Source organism: Nematolebias whitei, chromosome 18, assembly GCF_014905685.2.
Source record: "Nematolebias whitei isolate Nwh7 chromosome 18, NemWhi1, whole genome shotgun sequence".
Lineage (NCBI taxonomy): Eukaryota > Metazoa > Chordata > Actinopteri > Cyprinodontiformes > Rivulidae > Nematolebias > Nematolebias whitei.
The window spans coordinates 32,911,964-32,933,358 of record NC_056515.1 but is presented as its reverse complement, the minus strand read 5'-3'; the positions used below and the strand labels follow the sequence as shown (position 1 = coordinate 32,933,358).

The 21,395-nt window shown below is 37.3% G+C and overlaps 1 protein-coding gene across 1 annotated transcript in view; it reads right to left on the bottom strand.

Moving 5' to 3' along the window:
* Nucleotides 1-14,835, bottom strand: part of mmp17a (matrix metallopeptidase 17a) — a 120,810-nt gene extending 105,975 nt beyond the window's left edge. Inside the window, exon 1 of the mRNA XM_037692474.1 lies at nt 14,692-14,835. Within this exon, the coding sequence (XP_037548402.1) occupies nt 14,692-14,835 (144 nt within the window). The remainder of the gene's footprint in view (nt 1-14,691) is intronic.
* Nucleotides 14,836-21,395: the final 6,560 nt, after the last annotated feature.

Genomic DNA, 21,395 nt, shown 5'->3' with positions numbered 1-21,395 from the left:
GCAAGTTTTTGGATTAATGGAAAGCCCACATTTTATTGTTGTTCAGGCTTATAAAACATCTCTTACAAATGTGACATACAAAAGAACTCTACAGTAACAAGTATAAAACCTGTACATGTTTACATGATTCTGTTTAGTTAGTTTGTGTTTCCCACTGAGCAACATCTGTGTTACTACACAAACATGCGCGTTGAGTATATAAAGAATGTTCTTTGCTGATGATGATGAATGTTATCAGTCCAACTGTTTACTCAATTCCCAGCACTCATACTCTGCCTGGACCAAAAAAAAGTTGCCACCAAAAAAAAAACAGGTCACACACTAATATTTTGTTGGACCACCTTTAGCTTTGATTACAGCATGCATTCACTGTTTCATTGTTTCGAAAAGTTTCTGCAATGTCACAAGATCTATTTCCATCCAGTGTTGCATTCATTTTTCACCAAGATCTTGCATTGATGATTAGGCACTATAGGCATGATGGGTGCATCACTTCACCTGCCTCTCTTCTTAACCTAATGCACCCATCACTCTGGAACAGGGTCAATCTGGACTCAGACCACATGACCTTCTTCCATTGCTCCAGAGTCCAATCTTTATGCTCCTTAACAAACTGAAGCCTTTTTCCCCAGTTAGAGTCACTGATTGGTGGTTTTCTTAAAGCTGCACAGCTGTTCAGTCCCAATCTCTTGAGTTTCCTTCTCATTGTGTGTGTGGAGATGCTCTTACATTCACTATTAAACATAACCCTGAGTGCTGCTGCTGTTTTTCTTCAATTTGATTTCACCAAATGTTTAAGTGATCACCAATCACGATCATTCAGGATTTTTTTCCGGCCACATTTCTTCCTCGAAGACGATGGGTCACCACTATCCTTCTAGTTTTTAATAATGCGTTGGACAGTTCTTAACCCAATTTTAGTAGTTTCTGCAATCTCTTTAGATGTTTCCTCTGCTTGATGCCAATGATTTGACCCTTCTCAAACAGACTGACATATTTTCCATGACCACACGAGGTGTCTTTCAACATGGTTGTTAAAGAAATGAGAAGCAACTCATTGCACCAGTTGGGGTTAAATAACTTGTTGCAGCTGAAAGATAATCACCCATGCAGTAAATATCCAATAGGAGACTCGTACCTATGTGCTTAGTTAAATCCAGGTGGCAACATTTTTTTGGCCAGGCAGTGTATCTTCAGCAGTCTCAATACTCAGTTAAAAAAATGATCAATGCTCAGCAAACAAACATTTGCGTAGACTTTGTTCGGGCAGCACACTAATTAAATAATACAGTGCAAAAATGCAGATGTTTAATATTTCATAATGTAGTGTTCTTTTCACACCTGTTTTTTTGCCTCTCTTGCTCTTGATGAAGACGGGGACTCTTTCCCTGTCCTGCCTCCTCTTCTGCTTTTGCTCTAAAAGAGCTGTACGGCACAAAATTTCGCTGTACTTGACTGTGCAATGACAATAAAGTTGATTCTGATTCTGATATGTGGTTTTAGAGAAATGCTTGTTTTATAAGCTCAGGGATTTTTTTTATTTTTTTTTAAGTATCACTCTTGGCTAACCATTAGCTTATCCTACACTTCTGCGCATTCTTCCAAACTCTGTGCTCTCTGACTGATGTCATGGCTGATGTTTTGATAACTATTTGACAGAATATCCCTTCCAAAATAACCTGACTCGCTTCATCCCTTGCTGTGTCCACAGGTTTTTGTGCTCAAACTATCCATGACATAAAGCTCTTTTTAAAAAACTATTACCATATTTTTTGGACTATAGGGCGCACCGGATTATGGCGCATTAAGCAAAATAAATTCAATTTGACAGATTTTTGAGCTGAAATCGCTTTTTCAGTAAGCCCTACCAGAATTGATACATAAGGTGCACTGGATTATAAGGCTCACGGTCGATTTTAAGAAAATGTAAGGATTTTAAATGAGCCTTATAGTCTGAAAATTACGGTATGTATTTCAAAACCTACAGCTTCTCTCTTTCACTATAGCTAACCATGTTTGACTGGGAAGTCCACCCAAAATAGGATAAGTTAGCAAGGAAGTAATTTTACTGGGGCAGCTTTGATTATAACTGAATTATTATCAAATGAAAATGTCATCATTTTTATCTTTTGATTTATTTTTTATAAGATTTTAATATAGATGAAAGAACCATAGAAGCTGTTCTTGAAATCTGAAGATGGATAGTCATATTTCTATCATTATTTTTACAACATACATGAACTTACTGAAGTTTGAAACACTTCAAAATAAAAGGGGAAAACATTTTTGGTGAAAGTTCATGTGAAGCTGTTTGCAATGAGCTGTAAGACAAAAATGAGTAATCTGTAAAATACAGAGGCTGTCTCTTTACCCAAACTTTCTACAAAACTGCATCTTTTTTTTTTTTTTTTTTTTGCCAAGTGTTGGTGTTAAGTGCAAGATAAAAAAAATACTCAAACCACTAATTTATTAATTAATTTTCTTACAGGGACTGTGTTTTGCTTCTGATTAATGTTCCTGACTCACCGAGGCGTCTAAAAATCTCATAAATTATTGTTAGTGACACCATTTCTCTTCAGGGACTTTAATTCATTTCATTTAGCCTTAAACAAGTTATTTCCCTGCAGCCATTTTTAACCCTGACTGCATCCAGGATTTGCTTTTAGCTCCTTCTATGGGTGTAATCAGAAGAATCGTGATTTGATGATAGAAAGCACAGCAGAAAGTCTGAAGTGTGAAGAGCAGCAGCACCATGAAAAGAAAAGGAGAGCGGGGGGAAAGAAAATAGGTCGAGTGAGGAAATGTACACACAACTCGGGCATATACGGTGCTAATGAGAGGTCGTATTGTTTTTGGTCAGTTTGAAAAACTCTATTACACTGTTATGAATAAAAACTGAATTATTAATATTAACATTTTCCATCTGTGTTTCCTCATTCTAAAAACCCCTGAACCACTGCCACTGGGCGAGCGATTAATGACGCCTGAAGAAAATGAATTTGGACTCAAACAGCAGAAAGTTGTGGATATTCCTGCATAAATGATGTGTATTTCCCACTGCACCTTTATTTTGAAAAGGCTCCTTGAATAAGTGTTTGTGTTCGGCTTCTGTTCTGCAAATAACTGACCTAATTACAAGACATTTTATGCATATTAGCAAACCCTTCTTGATTTGCTTTCTATACATCTTCAGTCTTTTTTTTTTGGCAATGCAGCATAAAATAATGTAATTTGACAACAAAATTAAAAATAAGAAAATACTTTAAATTACATGCTTGTATTTTTATTGATATTTAGTCTTCTTTTATTTTAGTCTTTGCCCTTTCATGCGGTTTGAAAACTTGAAAAGATCATTTTCCTTTGGAGCAGCTGATGGAGGGTGAGTGGAGGAGAAATGAGAGCAGAAGGGGGGAACCTTCCTCCACAGAATAATGAATGCCAGATGGCAGTCTCAATTAAGAAATTAAACAGCAAACGAAAGCGAGATATGGGCTTAGTGGGATGTGATTGTCTTGGTGCACAACCAGATTCTTAAGATTTTAAACGTATCCAACACTATGCAGAACCCCAGGAGCAGAGAGCACTGATTTGTTTCAAACACCACAAGTAAAATATAATAATGAGTAGTTAAAATCATGATGAAAACCAGGGGCGATTCTAGAAGCTGACTTTTAGGGGTTCTTAGCCCCTTGTGCTGACGTGGCTTTTAGCTTGAACAACGCAGTGGCCATTGGCGTCAGAAAAATTTGTGAAGTGGGGGGGACACACTGGTGGGGGGGTCTAGGGGTCCTCCCCCAGAAATTTTTGAATAAAGTAGATGCCATGTGTTCTGGTGTATTTTTACAGATTTTTAAACATCTATGTTTACCTACAGTACAGAAGTAAACATTTGATTCAATAACTATTTTAGAGAGCATGGCACAACCAGAAGTAGCGCTAAGCTAGCGGCATGCAATATAGACGCACTAGCTAAGATGCTACAGATGTAGTGCTCCACTTTACATTACACAACCTAATAAATGCTTTGTACAAAATCAGATTAGTTTTAACTGATCATAACAAATAAAAGCTAAACTTATGCAACCAGAAGTTGCAACATGTACATTTTTCAGTCAGGTCATCTGGACAGTTTATTTTTTTATTTTATTTTTTTGTATCTACATTTAAAACGCACAAAACAAATCACACATAGCTTTAAGCAATAACCCTTAATTTAACCATTAAGCATACAATGTAATTATGACAGAACATTTTAAATGTACCTGTAGTTACCTTTGTACAGACGAACACGTGGTACTTTATGTTTATCACTGCAATATTCAGATGCAGAAGCCGCAGGGATTTATTCATCTTTTACATTTTTTCAGACTCTGTTCAGGTTTTGGAAATGGAATAAACTGTATTCCACCCTCTAAATGCTCAGGGTAACACTGTCTGAAATACATATTCTCCACTGACAACATTTATCCATTCCTTCTGATGATATTACACAAAATCCCTCTGACTGCAAAGCGTTCGAAATGCAAAACCCAGACAATGCTGTCGGAGAAAATGGGCTGCAGCGCCTGCAGGTAAGGGGCGTTTCACTTCAGGACTAATTGAAATTGCTGATTAGTCAGTTGCTGACAAGCCTGCTGGACTGATTGACAGGTGGTGTTGAGGATCCAACTTGTGCAATAAAAAAAATCATAGATTTTACTGGCCCGCTTAAGTGTCATCATTTATTCCATATTAATTCCAAATGTATTCAATATTTTGGTGAATCTAAGATTTGAGAACTGAGTTTCCTTACATCTTAATGGTAGTTTCTTTATTTTTTAGGGGTTCTGAGTTAAAATTTAGGGGTGCTTGAGCACCCCCAAAACAGGCCAACATTGCCACTGATGAAAACACCTGATTTTTTTTAAGTTGCAGTGGTTTTTATTACTGCAGTACTTGGCTAGTTTAAATTAAATAAAAATATATTCATGCAAACTAAATGGTTAAAAATAGGTTCATCCTATGACTGTGACTTAAAAAGCAGACATCACCATGCCTAATGGACTCTCCGAGACACGCCCACAACAGACAAGCTAGTAAGTTTTGTTAGTGAACTTAACATTGGAAAAGCCTAATTTAGCGGAATCTTATTTCGTTAATGGTTTCCAAAGTTAACAAAAAACCCTAAATCGCTAAATAAAAATAATTGTCCTTGTAATGGGTCAATAGTGAACAATATTTTAACTTCCTGACACCATTTTCAAAACTTGGACCCGAGTGTCGAGTCATTTGGAGACATTTCTTGTCTCCTAACATCCCATGAACTGACACATTTTAATATTGCAGCAAGAATTTCTTGTTCAAATTCAGAAGAAGTTGGTTTTCAAAGTTGTTTTAGTCCAGTCTGGCTCTTCTGGGAGAGAGAATATGTCCTGCTGTACTGAGCAGTCTTTCAATAGTCTTTCAATAATATTTCAGTAAGGCCATGGGTGGTACGTATCTTCTGGCTGACTCTCGGTGGTGGAATCCATTTTGGGTGTGTTAGCGGTGCTGTGGGTGCACCCAGCTCAATGATGTATATACTAGAATATACGTCATTGTCCCAGCTTTTCTTGAAGTTAGGTCTAACGTTACCTGCCCACTATGCAGTGATTCAATGGACCAACTCCCCTCTCGCCATTGGTTACTTTCAAACTAACGAACAAATAAAAATAATGCAACATGAATGTAATTTGTAATGCAATGCATTATAGAAATGTAGTGTAGTTGAATGTACAGATACTTAAAGTAAAATATAGTGGAGTAAAAGTTGAAAGTACCCATATTTAACTCTACTTCAGCAAAGTACAGATACATGAAAAATGTACTTAAGTACAGTAACGAAGTACATGTACTTTGTTACATCCCACCACTGATTACAGGCTGCTGGCCAACAGTTACCTCCCCCACAACAATTGTGGGGGAGTGGTGGCGCAGAGGTTAGAAGATGGGCTTGTGATAAGAAAGCCGCAGGTTCACCTCCCGGTACCGTCAACATCAAAATGTGGGTGGAAAAGGTGAAACACCCACACCTCCCTCCACCCTCATTGGCCCCACTCTGGTCCCCTGAGCAAGGCCCCTAACCCCCACCATCTGCTCCCTAAACAGGTCTCTCTTGAAAATGAGTTCTCGTGGCTCAATGAGACTACCTGGATAAATAAAGGGTAAATGAAAAAAATAATAATAATAATAATTAGCGTATATGCTAAATTAACACTGAAAATGCATTAGACAAGCTAACACAATTAATATGCTGTTATCCCAGGAATTGTATACACAAATAAATGTGTCTAAGTCATTAGTAACCTCAGTCACATTTTGATATCTTCACTAGATTTTTTTAGAGTTAGGCCTAATAAAAGACAAAATGAGAAATAAAGATTTGAAAACAGCTTTTTGTCAGCATATTTCTTCTACAGGAAACTATGATAACTCTACCAAAACAAATGGCACCACATAGATTAAAGTTGACAAGAAAATATGTTGGCATTCGATTCAGCATTTTCCATGTTTATGATTTGTTGCGTCTAAAAATAGATTCTACTCTCCACCCTTAACACAAACAAGGATGGACGTGATGAGGTGGCAGATTAAAATGTCCAAAACCAGTTCAAATTTACTAGGACACTCATAGATTAAAAAAAAAAAAAAGAAAGAACTCTCAATAGATTTGATTTCCCTTCATATGTCCATCTATCTAATTTATTTTTTATACAGTACCTGCTTAATCCTGTTCAGATCATAGGAGACTGATTCTTCAGTGCTGAACAACAACAACAAAAAAAGGCAGGGAACACCCTAAACAGATGGTTTTAATTTCCTGTGTAAAAAGGTCTCGGTATTTAATTGAGTTTTGTGTTCTTCCAGTAACTAAAATAGTCCTGAGTCAGCTCAGGCTGCTAAATATGGCTCTCCAAACAAACATCCAGGGTATAAACCTTTCTGGAGAATGTGTTGGGACATCGCTTACCACAGAGCTGTTTATAAAGCTGTATAAAGAAACCCGTTAAGGGCAAGTTCACTGACATGTAAAGAGCAAGACACAATGCAAGCTGTCAACCAAAACTGGGATGAATTCTTTGTTAGAGAAATCACTGAGGGTAAGAAAGCAGGACATGGCAGAACAGCCAAGACTCTTTAATAGCTGTGCAGATGCAAACAGGTAAATGGAACAAAAGGTTTGGAAAGCATTTTTGATATATCTATTCCCACAGAAGGCTACAAACTTCTGGACACTGAAATAAGTGAAACCACAGCCCTGGGTTTACTGGAACTACATCCCGTGATGCAAAGTTTTCTGCTCTTGCCCAAGCATACAGGAAACATCCCACCTCTACATGAAAGGAATCGGATACAGAAGACGTGTTTTAGTTTATTCAGAGGTTTTGAGCATTCTAAGATTTAAAGTTCTTCAGAGCTTACATTGTGTAAAACCTTTAAAAAAAGTGTGTTCCGTGAGCAGCAAATCATAATCTGAACCTGTCAGGCTAAAAACCATATCAACTTGAGAAAATTTTACACAGAAGCATAATAGTAATTCAAGTCATAAGTAAATTAAACTATCTTAACATAGTTTTAAAATCAACTAGATGTTTTTCATCTGGCAACCCTGTTCTCATACAGACACACAGACAGCAAACTCACACAAAAAGATTTGAGAATTATTTTGTCTACAGTCCTTTTGTTGACACAGCCTGGACTTGAACCTGCAGCCTCAGGATTCCAAGACGGTGTCACCGACCACCGAGTCCATCGACAAGAATATCTAGTTATGTAAAAAAATAAAATAAAATTACAGCAGTATAGCAGTTGTCCTCCAATGCAAGAGTTGGGGGTTCAAGTCCATCAGCAGCCACATGCCGAAGTGTCCCTTAACAAGACACTGAATCTCTCATTGTGTCCCATCGGTGTATGAATGTGATAAAGCACGGATTAGTCTTTGTATAGATATAGTAGAGTGCTGTATGAATGGGTAAATGAGGGCACAGATTATAGCGTAAAGCACATTAGTGTAAAGAAGATAAAGGAGATGATCGTGGACTTCAGAAGGAAGAAAAAACACACCTACCCCCCTGAATATAAGAGGATCTGTGGTGGAAGTGGTCTCCAGCTACAAGTACTTGGGGGTGCACCTGAATGACAACCTCAGCTGGGGCAACAACACTTCCAGCCTGATCAAGAAAGCTCAAAGTCTCTACTTCCTCAGGCAACTGAGACGAGCTGGACTGGGAAGCTCAGTCCTCACCTCCTTCTACAGGTGTGCAGTGGAGAGCATCCTGTGCTCCAGCATCAACGTGTGGCATGGAGGCTGCACAGCTGCAGAAAGAAAAGCTTTGCAGAGAGTGGTGAAGGCTGCACAGAAGATGTTGGAGTCAGTCTTCCCACCATCACATACATCTACACCTCTAGATCCAGGAAGAGGGCCACCTGCATCATGAAGGACACCACTCACCCAGCACACACATTTTGCCCCACTCCCCTCAGGCAGGAGGTTAAGGAAAATTAAGTGCAGAACCACTAGACTGAGGAACAGCTTCTACCCTGAGGCTGTTAGACTCATGAAACTCTAACCAGGATAATCACTGAGAAAAAAATCACATCATGTTGCTGTGTTCATTCGAACTCACCTGCTCACACAGACTCATGTTCGTGCTGCTGTTTGGCGTATTGTTTTTATGCTACTAGTGCTTAGCATATTTTTAGTTAACATTTTGCTTAGTTCATATCTTAGATCTTATGACTGTTTTTTTTTTTTTTTTTTTTTTACATTTTAATGTTGGATGTAACTGGGACCCTGTGTACATAATCTCGTACCACCACATGTACCACATGTGGTGTGTATGACAAATAAAGCTCTCTGACTCTGAGTATCTTGATAAGATAGTCCATTTACCATTTACAAAAGATTTCATAAGAATGGTTAGTCCAAATGGAAAAAAAAAAGTCCCATCTGTTATCTTCTTCTGGCATCAGTGTTGTGTCATAATACAAAACTGGGATTAATATATATATATATATATATATATTTGCTAAATGCACAGTATTTACAAAAACTTATCAACTGTTAATCTGATCAGTTTGCGCTCTCTCTTTGGAAAAAAGCTCTGTGTGCTTGGAATAGTTCCTCTGGGACGTCATACTGTCATACTTCAGTGTAGAAAATACTCCTCAAGAGGAGCATAATATAATGAGCAGAAAACACAGCACATTAAAGTTTAGTCGCTTTGACTCAATTCCCTCAAGAGCTTAAATTGCAACTCAGAGCATTGCACAGCTATAAAATTAATATTTCTAATATGTGCCCGTGAGAGAGGCTGAGCCTCTGAAGAACATAAAGTTTGGTTGTTGTGGACAAAACCTGCATGGTGACTAGTTCCAAGAAGGCCAACTGTAATTAACAAATACATCGATGGAAGCTATTTGATATGCTGTATGTATGGGTTATTTCATGTCCTGAGGTGGGAATTTTTAAACAATATTTACTGTGGGAAAGAAAATTGTGTGTTCAAACATCTGACACTTTCTGCCCTTTATAGAGTCTTTTTCAGTGAAGCAGCATGATGCTTTCCGAGTCCTCTGGCTCCACAGTGACAAGGATTTAGTCACTGGCCAGCTAATACTGCTTATTTTTTCCATGATGAACAAGTTAGTTGGAATGATTTTGTGTAATAAAAAAAAATAAAATAAAAATCAGCACATACTTATTATACTCCCCATAGATAAACAGCAATACAGCAATCTATATCAATAGCCAGGACAAGCAAAGACCTTCTATAACCTTTGATCTTGACCTTCGAACTGTGGCGATGAAAGTATTTTGCAACACACTATCTAGTGGTGATATAAATGCGTATCCAGTTTTGTTAAATTACCCTGAGCGGATGGGAATTTATGGGTGGGACAAGCACAGACTTTGTTTTAAATTTCACCTTGATTTGTGGCCTTGAATTTGAAGCTGGGGTGATGAAAAATGTAAGACACTCCGTTTGGTGATGATGCATAAGTGTATGAAGTTTCATTATTATCTCGAGCAGATACGTGGTTAATGGAGGGACCAGAAAAAGTTTATGGATGGACTGAGAGATGGACAGATGAGACTATACCATAATGCATCCACTTTTTTGACAGACAAATAATAAAGCTGTTCTTTTTACAAATAATCTAGTAGAAAAGTCATTCTAGCTGCTGAAATACAAAAATCAACATCTCTGTATTTTTTTTACCAGATATACCTTTTTTTTTACCCCACTCGCTATAGTTAGTTTTTTCTTCACATGATCATTTATGTCATTAAAAGTACAACTCTAAAATTAACTTTTGCTGCTTCTCAATCATCAATAATGGAGTCATGTAAAGACACTAAAGGGACGACATGTTTTTCTTGAAACGTCTCAAAAGAACTTCTAATCTGTGACTTCTTTATGAAAGGTAGAGCTAAATTCAAACTATTCCTTAGCACTTAAACAATCTAGAAAAATGAGTTCTCCTTTTCAGGAAAAGATCTTTCCACAAGGTTACTTGGATTCTAAAAAAATGGCCAAGCTGTAGGTTCAAAACAACAAACTTGAAAGGCACATACGTCTTTGTGGTTCTGGGCTCAGGAGGTTCCTACATTTTGCTTTTCATGGTGAACTATAAAAGAACAGAAAGCCTACTTTTCAGTGGCACCCTTTTTTTCCCTTCCTAAATCTATGGTCCAGTGAGAAATACACCAGGCTGTTTCCAGGGAATACATGTTTTCTTTCAAGCTAGACAATCTCTATCTCAATAGAGCCAGCGGTCCATGCAGCAGCCTTTAACCATGGATTCCATCAGAGATGGATGTGTTTCAATGAGCTGGCAAAATGGCTGACTGCAGCCGCTCAAAACAATCAGCTTGAGAAGCATCAAGAAGCAGCTCTCCACTAAATAATGTGCACTGATTCTATTTTTTAAAGAAGCTGCATGTAGTAGATCAGCCAAACACGAGATAGACGCAGACAATAAAAAGAGATTTGGGGCAGGTTTGAATGTCCTGCAGACCACAACATGACTTACTGTATCAACCAACTGTTTCATGGAAAGAAATGTCTGCTTTTATTTGACCAAAAACTCTCAGAAACGTCCTCAGGCGGCTGAGACGAGCTGGTCTGGGAAGCTCAGTCCTCACCTCCTTCTACAGGTGTGCAGTGGAGAGCATCCTGTGCTCCAGCATCAACGTGTGGCATGGAGGCTGCACAGCTGCAGAAAGAAAAGCTTTGCAGAGAGTGGTGAAGGCTGCACAGAAGACTGTTGGAGTCAGCCTCCCCACCATCACAGACATCTACAACTCCAGATGCAGGAAGAGGGCCACCTGCATCATGAAGGACCCCACTCACCCAGCACACACACTTTTTGCCCTGCTCCCCTCATGCAGGAGGTTGAGCAGCATTAAGTGTAGAACCACTAGACTAAGGAACAGCTTCTACCCTGAGGCTGTTAGACTCATGAATCTCTAATCAGAATAATCAATGTGAAAAAAATCACATCATGTTGCTGTGTTCATTCGTCATCTGCTCACACAGACTCATGTTCGTGCTGCTGTTCGGCGCATTGTTTATGTACTATTAGTGCTTAGCGTATTTTTTGTTAACGTTTTTCTTAGTTCATATCTTAGATCTTATGACTGTTTTTCTTTTACATTTTATACTTTTGGTGGATGTAACTGGGACCCTGTGTACACAATTCCGTTCCGCCACATGTACTACATGTGGTGCGTATGACAAATAAAGAACCTTGAATCCTTAAAAAAGTAACTAAAATAGTGTTTTGAAGATGTTCATTAACAAGAAAGCAAGGAGATGAATGGTTATTATTAGGAAAATGGTCATTTCTAATCCAGGAACGACCTGACCTCCACCTATAGAGACATGCATACACTGCAGAACCATGAAATAAATGTGGACACGCTCACTAGACTTGTGTTGTTTTGGCTCTACAGGCACAAGAAGTGGGGCAAATCACAGCAGATATCACAAGAGTTTTTTGTGGCTGCAGAGAAGCTCAAAGCAGCACAACTTATTCCATAAATGCATGAAAGTTTCTACTTTGACGATAATTTTCTCTGAGTTCCCTCCAGAGAACTTGCGAGAGTTACCAAACAAGACTAGAGCTGCCCTGATGTTCTAAAGTTAACAGTAAATGAAATAAAAATAATTTGTAGCTGCGTTTGTACATACGTTACAGAAATATGTTCAAGGGGCTGAATGGGAAAGCAAGTGTTTCATACGGAGGTGATTGGAGATTCGACTGTTCTCAAATGTAAAGCTATTATCATTTATACTCAAATACATGAAGCAAACATAACAGTAGATCTGTCGTTTAAAAAAAGGATTATTATGGAGCTCATTGTAAGATTTTCTGAGACACAACCCATCATGCCATTTTAGATGAAATACAAAGTTCTTTTACATCAAATATTGTACTTTAAATGAACAACTTTTAAAAAATATATTTCCTGTTTAGGCTCATAAGAGGATAGAGAGAAACCAACAATTGAGGGTTAAATTTTACAAAATCTGAAAAGGGAATAAAAAAGTTAAAAGTACAATCAGTGCATTTCTATACAATTTTCATTCTTCACCCTCAAACAATGAATGTTGCCCATCGAGGGACAGATGAAGTTAACTGATGACATGAATGTTTAGAAACATCACATTTTATTTCAAATGTATCTTTATTCCTCACCTAAACGCACACTAACCACCAGTGTTGTGACTTTCACAGGACAAGCCATGTCGATAAACTGCGACACTAAAATAGATGTTCTTTTTATTTAACACTTCATTCAGTAAAAGCTAAATAAAATGTGTCTTTATCAGATGTGGCCAAACTCACTTTCTGCTTAAACATTTATTTGATGCTAAAATCTCTCTCTTATTCAGCCATGACCAAACTGATGATGTACATCTGTTCCCAATGGAACCAAGATGGACAGCAAATGAAAGCCGGTCGTTTTGATACAACATTTGTGGGGATACATGTTGCAGTTCGGGCCACATTAAAGTTGACGGAAGGCTAAGGTATAAATAAATAAAGTTAAGAAATCTGAAGTCAGGTGGATAATAATAGATGTCTGCCAATATGGGAGCCCCCAAATGTAGAACTTAAAAGCAGAAGAAGCTTAAATAAAATATTGAGTCAAAATACAGACTTGTAATTATGAGGTGCCATTTGTAAATCTACTTAGTCAAAAAGTAACAGCAATATTTTGGTTTATTTAGCCTTTCATACGAAAAAAAGTTTATTTTCAAAGTCATATTTTCACCATGTTATTCGTGCATTTATAAATGTCATAAATCCAAACTAAATATTTAACTTACAATCAAAATATTTAGTTTACAACCTAAGCACTTAACTTGCAAGTTCAATATTTAGTTAGCAAGCTAAATATTTAGCTTACAAACTAAACATTTATGTCCAAGCTAAATGTTTAATTTACAAATCAAATATTTAACTTGCAAGTTAAATATTTAGATATTGAACTATATATTTAGGTGCAAATTACATATTAAATTTCTAAGCTAAACATTTAATCCCTAAACTAAATATTTAATTTGCTAACTAAATATTTGGCTTGGACCTAAATATTTATTTCCAAGCTAAACATTTAATTTCCAAAATAAATATTTCATTTGCTAACTAAATATTTAGCCCCGACCTAAATAGTTCACTTGCTAGCTAAATGTTTAACTTGCACGTTAAATATTTTGTTTGTATATTAAACTTTAAGCTTGGACATAAACATTTTGTTTGTAAACTAAATATTTAGCGTGGGGCTAAATATGTAGCTTGCTAACTAAATATTTAACTTGAAAAGTTAAAGTTTTAGTTTGTAAACTAAATATTTAGCTTGTAAATTAAATATTTAGTTTGGAACTATGACATTTATAAATGTATGAATACCATAGTGGAAATATGACTTTGGAAAAAAAAACAACAACAATGTTTTTCTTATGAAAGGCTAAATAAACCAAAACATTGCTGTTAATTTTTTACTGCGTAACTTTACAAACGACACCCCATAATTAATAGTCAAGTTATATCATTCTACTTAAATAAAAAGCATCCCAAGTGTGAGCAAAAGAGCCGAAGATAAAGTTCAAAAAGAATAAGCAGAGGGAAGCAAATCTAGAAGTGCATCCGAGGAAAAATGCATACACTTATTGGTAAAAATACTAATTATAATCACTTATACTACAAGTCTATCAGCTTTTTGTCTGTATTCATAATAGTCTCAGACGGATTGCAAACTACATCACCAATACCATATTTACTACGGCACAGTGAATGGTTTGGAAACAATCTCTCTTCTAAACATGTCAGTTTCTTCACATCAGCTCAAACTGATGCTGTAAGTGTGAATACAAATACAGAGCAGGATCCTGACATATAAGGATGCATACATGTACACATATCCCCTTCCATGTGTTAATTGTCATTGCACTGAGCTGACTCTGCTCCATCACATTCTGAGCTTTAATCGTGCCCAGGCGCTCTGCCTGCAGGGGAGAGGTGTTAACATTCAGAGCAAGTATCTGGAGAAGACAGCGCTTGCTCTTTTACTGGACGTTCAGCTCAAACCCAGAGAAGACAGAAGGAAGTGTAAGGATGTGGGGTGAGGATGAAACTTCAGGTAAAGGATCCTAAACTTACCACCCCCGTGTCCAGCTGCTCCGTCGTCAGAGATGGAGCCGCTCGTGTTCGGGGTACCAACCCCAACATCATCAGCATCATCATCATCAGCAGCAGCAGCAGCATGTCACTGGAGGGGTTCCTCCTCCAGGTGAGAAGAACCATGATGCCCTACAGCTTGGTATGAGGTCCCGCAGGGCTCAGACACGCAGCCCGACACTCGCATCCACCGGCTCAATCACGCGCCGACACCGGAGGAGAAAAATACGCGCAAGTCTACCTCACTGTTGAGCGCAAACACATGAAACACATGAACACCGGCGCGCGTGAGACCAGCACTGAGGACGAACCGCACGGAAAACTTTGCGACAATAAAATAAAATGAATTAGAATAAAATAAAATAAAATAAAAATCCCAGTGAGATGTGAGAGGAGAGTCCAGCAGAGGTGGGATGATCCCGGTGGCAAGACGCGCGAGCTCCTCCAGCGCGAGGAAAGAAAAAGAAACAAGAAGGAAAAAAAAAAAAAAAAAAAAAAAGGAAAGCAGCAGCTGCCAGCTGCGCGCGGTTGGCTCGCGCGCGTCCGAGGCTCAAGCCAGTCACAATGAGACGTTCAGGTTCCGGGAGAAAACCCCAAAATAAAATAAACCAGAACCTCCACGCGACCTTTTCATTAAGTTTCTCATTATTTCAAGTAAAGCGCGCGCGCGTGAACTGTGATGCTCGATAATAAAAATCGTCCGCCGCCAAAGAATGTTTTACTCATATTTGTGTGTTCTTTCTGTGCCTGTTAGCAAAATATCTCATGAACTACAGCTCGGATTCTAATGAAACTCTCAGAAAGTATTCACTGGATGCACATCTGCAGGCAGCAGTTATTTAGAATCAAACACTTTCAAGATGGCCGCTACAGCTAAGCAACTTTAACATGCACAAAAATGGCTGCAACTCTGCAAACTTTAAAGATAATGAGCTGCATTTTGGTAAAGTAGTAGCTGAGAGTCATCCCAAGGATATACGATAAGTGCTAATTGATAGTAGGTGATCTGCTGTTAAAACTTTGTCATTAACTATTACAGTCAACTGTGCCTGTCTGTTAGCACAATATCTCCTGAACCCACCTATGAATTTTAATGAAACGTTTAAAAAGTAATCACTAGATATAAAACTACAACTCAATAACTTTTGAAGTCCACCTGATTCAAGATGGCCAACACAACCCACCTTCAACCAACACTAAAATGGATATAAGTCAGTCAATTATACAGATACAGTGCTAAAATTAAGTGTGATAGTAGCTGAGAGTGATTCATAGCACATATTATGAGTGTTAAAATTTACGCGTTGACTTTAGCTTTTTTTATGAGAACTACAATACAATTGACACAAAACAGGCAAGGCAACATCTGGAGATCCCAGAGGAGAGGAAAATAAAACTGTCAGGGTTTTCAGATGGAAATTAACCTAAATCTGGCACATGTGCATGATATGTTGTGCACTGTCCCTAATTAGCCGTTTTGATTTAACAGAAAATGTTTAAACTCACCGCATGAGGGGCTGATGATTAAAACCAGGCCTGTGTGCAAATAATAGATTTAATAATTACTTGTTATTTACACTCAGTCAATTAAAAAATGGGACACCCTCCAACTCTTTCATTCTCCAGCTGAACTTTTATTTTGAATTTTGATCCGCAGGCTTCCTTCTAGGTTAATATTGGGTTTTCCTTTGACTTTATTCAAACAGCTGTGACTGTGGGTGCGTGAATTCAGCCAGAGGGGCCTATTATTTAATCTTTGGGATTTTAATCATGAGTCATCTTGGATGAGAAGTCAGTGTCTTCAAAATGGCTATATTTAATATGCTTTATTCTCACAGTAGCCTGTGACATGACGTCACAAATAAAATATGTTGCTGATTGATGACGACTCCATAATCCCTCAAATTTAAGAGATTGTCAACAAAAATAAATAGGTAGATTTTTGGGGGTTTATGAATAAAACTATAATTTCATATTTGGGAACAATAAACACCAGTTTAAACTGTGATGTTAGCAATGTTCTCATATTTTTTGTCCATTAAAGATCAAATTCAATGTTCTTTCTTTTTGTTTGTTTGTTTAATTGTCACAACATGAGCTAAATATCTCATGAACCACTGTTTAATTTTTAATAAAACTCCCAGAAAGTGATTGGTTGCCATGGCTAACCAAGCTCAGAAAAAACACGTAAACGTCTACATCGCGTTCAAATTTACAGATGCTGAGCTAATATTTGGCGTGGTAGTAGCTGAAAGTCATCCGTAACTCAAGAGCTATAACCTCTTGCAAGATCTCATGTGAGATTGTATATAATGTCATTCACAAAGTTTTAATACAATAGCTTAAAGTTTAGTTCAACTGTTTGTTGTAAAGTTAATTTAAGAAAGGTGGCGGGCGATGTGCAGTCCTTTTATTTGTAATGAGTGTATTTTGCTAATTATTTCAGAGACTATATATATGAAAACTTTTTTTTTGAGGGATTTGCAGTGCTGCAGTTGGATTTTCCATTTGAAATAAAATAATTTTAGTTGCACTCTCTTCAAGTTCTCATAATAAAACGTCCAGTTTGCCCTGATTTGGCAGCTGCCTGATTATAAAATGGCATAACGGGTGGCAGATTCTCAATCATACATTTGAAGGGTGACATTTCCATATGAAGTATAAACACAACGTATGTTTGATTAGTGTTTTTTAAAGTGGGGGCCGCGGCCCCCTGGGGCACCGCCAGGGTTCGCTATGGGGGCCCCAGAAAGCTGGAGAGAAGAAGATTAAAAAAAAAAAAGCTAATATAAAAAAAAATCGTAATAATAATAATAAAAATTGCCCACTAGGGCAAACTGTATCTGTCATTTCCAGATAAACATGCTCAAGAGAGAGGTTAGATTTATTTTGTTTTGTTCTGGTCAACAGTTTATTGAAAAGTTGTTTTTTCAGTGGGAATTTAATACAGTGTTTAAAACATTTAATTGTTTTTTTTATGGTCAGCAGCTGTAATAATTAATTGAATATAGTAAAGTTAAAAGACGCTTCTTTGTATATTTTGTAGCATTGTTTGTGGGTTTGCGAGGGGGGCCTTGGCAAGAACATAACGCTGTTTGGGGGGCCATGGCATGGAAAAGTTTGAGGACCCCTGTTTTAGATAGTTAAGACTTCGCTTTCATCTGGAAGGACAAATTATTTTGATCTGGACTCTGAAGATGTTTCATATGAGCAAAACGTTGTTATGACTCAAGAAATTAAAATACACCTAAAGCACAATATTGTCTCTATAATAGTCTGATAAGATTTCTTGACAGGTTCACAGTGACATCTAGATTTTTTGTATCGACCTAAGTTCAAGGCTCCACCCACAAAAAAAAGTCCTTGTGTCAAAGAGTCTTAAAAGTCCCAGTCAGGCAGAGCTGAAGACGACCCTGCCATGATGGGCAATAAAAAAAGATCCAGCACTGGAAGATTATAAAAAAAAAGGTTCAAATCTGCATTTAGATATTTGCGTTTGTGAAAATGAGTGCCAACTGTAGTAACATCAAAAAAGTTATAATCTATTTAAGGTTTAAATAACAATTGAGATAAATGCAAGCACGCCTCTCTGCCCATCGCCAAGCAGGCAGCTACATGCCAACATCCTAACTACTCTGAGTCTGCTTTGATAGACAGTCCCTTTAACCCAAGCACGCTGTCACTAATGATTTACAGCTCTCCTTTATTGTACCTCGTGGCTGGACTGCAAAGAAGGAGCGTAACGAGCGCATGAGAACAAGCTCCCATTCACATGGTGCTTTGATCCAAATCATCTAACGCTGTAGTTATCAAATGTTCAGTTCTGATTGTTGTCAATATATTAAAGGGATTTATTTTATACATTCTTTGAAGGAATATATATTGTCTGCTACCTTTTGTGCCAAATATGGACATGGTCATTTTGGTCAAAACCTTGTGATTGATGTCAGGCATGAGCTCATAAATTATATCTTGCAAAAAGTGTTAGCTCAGAGTATGTGTTGAAGACAACTCTCAGCCACTGCCACGCCAAATTTAGCTTAAGATCTGAAAAACGTATCGAGTTATATCAATTTTTCCGTTTGGAAAATGTCTATTATCTGTGGTAACCATCTTGAACGGAAGTGGTTGAAGAGAAAAATCCAACGATTAAATGCTTATTTTGATGTAAAATAAAAAATTGATTCAAATCGACAAGTTCAGGAGATATGTAGTGCTGCACTACAGGGAAACAAACACAAACACTGAGAAAAATGGAATCGCTTTTTTCAGCCACGGGCAATAAAAAATTAAAATATTGTCAAACAAACAAGGAAATTATAACATTTGTGTAAAAAAGAATCTATCTATCTATATATATATATATAAATACATACATGTTTAATATTAATCAATTAATCAAACTGTCAGTCAATGCACTTTGTCTGTACATATATATTTCTGTCCTAAAATGAAGTAATTTTCCCATGTGGGTGTGATGAAGCAAGATTAATTGGCTGCTATTGTAATGTAAAATCCTGAAAATAAATAAATAAATGAGTCTATACCATCAATCCATGTCATATCTTCACTCAGAAGTGATGAGGCACTTTATGTGTGAATTATTGAGATACTGTAGGACAGTGATATATGAAATGTTAATAAGATCGTTCAAACCCTATTTATACTATATTTACATGTCACACTCTAATTGGTTGCCCCATCAATCATGTTAACATCGGGATGTAACAATGAACACACGCTTATATTCTGCTTTAGCTACAATATGCAAGTGTGTCTACTGTTTTAATTATTAGCATTTTTCCACTTACACATCTTTTATAGTAATGTGAATATGACAATAAGCTGTGCATGCAAATATAAGCATAAAAAAATCAACATTTTATAATATATGTTTGTGAGCTTTGCAAAAAGTAGTACAACTCTATGCTTGATAGCCAGAATGCAGCAAAACCTCCCTCACAAACGTCATTAGTCTATTGTGATTTGAATTTAAAGTTTTGATGAAAGCAAATTCAACATTTGTCACCCAGAGGAAGTTTAACTGTGGAAAACCATTGTCTTCTTTTTACCCAACGTACATCTATAAAAACCCAAGTAAAGGTTTGCAAATGTTCTGATGATGAATGGGAATTAATTAGAAGACGATATTTATGTGTTGAGAATTTTTACATGTATATACCGGTAAGTCAGATTTTAGCTGCTGTCAGACAAAGAGGAGTTGCTGAGACAAAATTCCCAAACCATGCAAACATACAAACACTTTATTTTATTTTTTTTACTGTATATCCTGTTCTCATTCTATCACAAAGGCACCCTTTTCTTGTGGGATCAATAAATTTTATTTTATAAGGGCCAAGGCCGATCAAATTTTCTCCCTGTCCTTAAACAAAGACACTTTCGCTGATTCTTGCTCCAAATTAAATTAGGGGACTTGTTCAATATTTAGACGTGCCCTTTCTTCTGCGTTGCTGCTGAGCGCTGGGTGAGGAAATCAATATCAAATGTTTCTGCAGCTTCATAATGCAGCCAGAACCAGGGGACAGATGGCTCAACTCAGAACCAAACGAGGGAACAAAGGGGAAAGATGAATCGTCTTCTTTCAGATGCATCAATATCTAGGGTTTAATTATTACCACATTATCTCTTATGAGTTTATACTTGTAAAAGAGACCTTCATGAGGCTGCCATGCAACAAATGGAAACACCAACTATTCTCATCTAAAAAATAATTAACAGGTAAATATTCACTGTTTTGCACAGATTACTTAACATAATAAACGTTTATTTCTAATATTTTAAGTCTTTGAAAGTAAGTTCTGTGGAAGGTTAATTTATATATTGGCTGTAGTAGACATCTTTTTGCCATAGTTTGGAGATATAAAGTCCAAGCAGAGTCGAGAGCAAACCAGAAGCATGCAGGCTGCACTCAGATAGCGTCTGCAGCTGGAACTAACTCTCGTAAATAACCATCAAATTTGTCTTAACAATAGATATGTCTACATGCGCAAAATTCTTTGACCGCATTGAAATGTTTTCAGATTAAAGTATTCGACTGTATCGTTTATATGGGCACAATCCGTTCACGATGAGCGTTTACATGCATCCTGAACAGAAGTACTGACATGCGCAGAGTGGTAAAACCTCCTTAAAAAAACCCACAGAAGAAGAAGTTCTACTTCCAGTTTACTTTCGGGATGAACGTAAACAAACCTGAGCACCCAAAATGGACCCACGCCAGGTTTTAATGATGGTGGAGACGTTACTGCGCTCCCTGACTGAGCTACAGGTAAAATAGATATTTTGAGCTCTTTCAAAGTTTCTAGTTGAAATGTTGTGTCACTCCCCGACCAGTTTTGCTTCCTCTGCATGCTAATATTATTAGCATTAACCAGGCGGAAATACGTGAGGTTGACATAGGTCGCATATGCTAAGTCAGGTCGGTTTTTCACGATGGGAAAAAAAATGAACAGATTAAGTGTTTACATGCACACCTTTCGGATTATGAATCGCCATAAATCACCCGTCTGCAAATTCTTTTGGATCGAGCTGAATCAACAAAGAATAATCTGAATGGGGCGTTTACATGACGCATTTTTATTCCAAATGCCCGTTTAATCCGTTTACTTATGTCCATGTAAACATAACTTATGTTTACGGCCGTGTAAATAATTGTAAAATTAAAT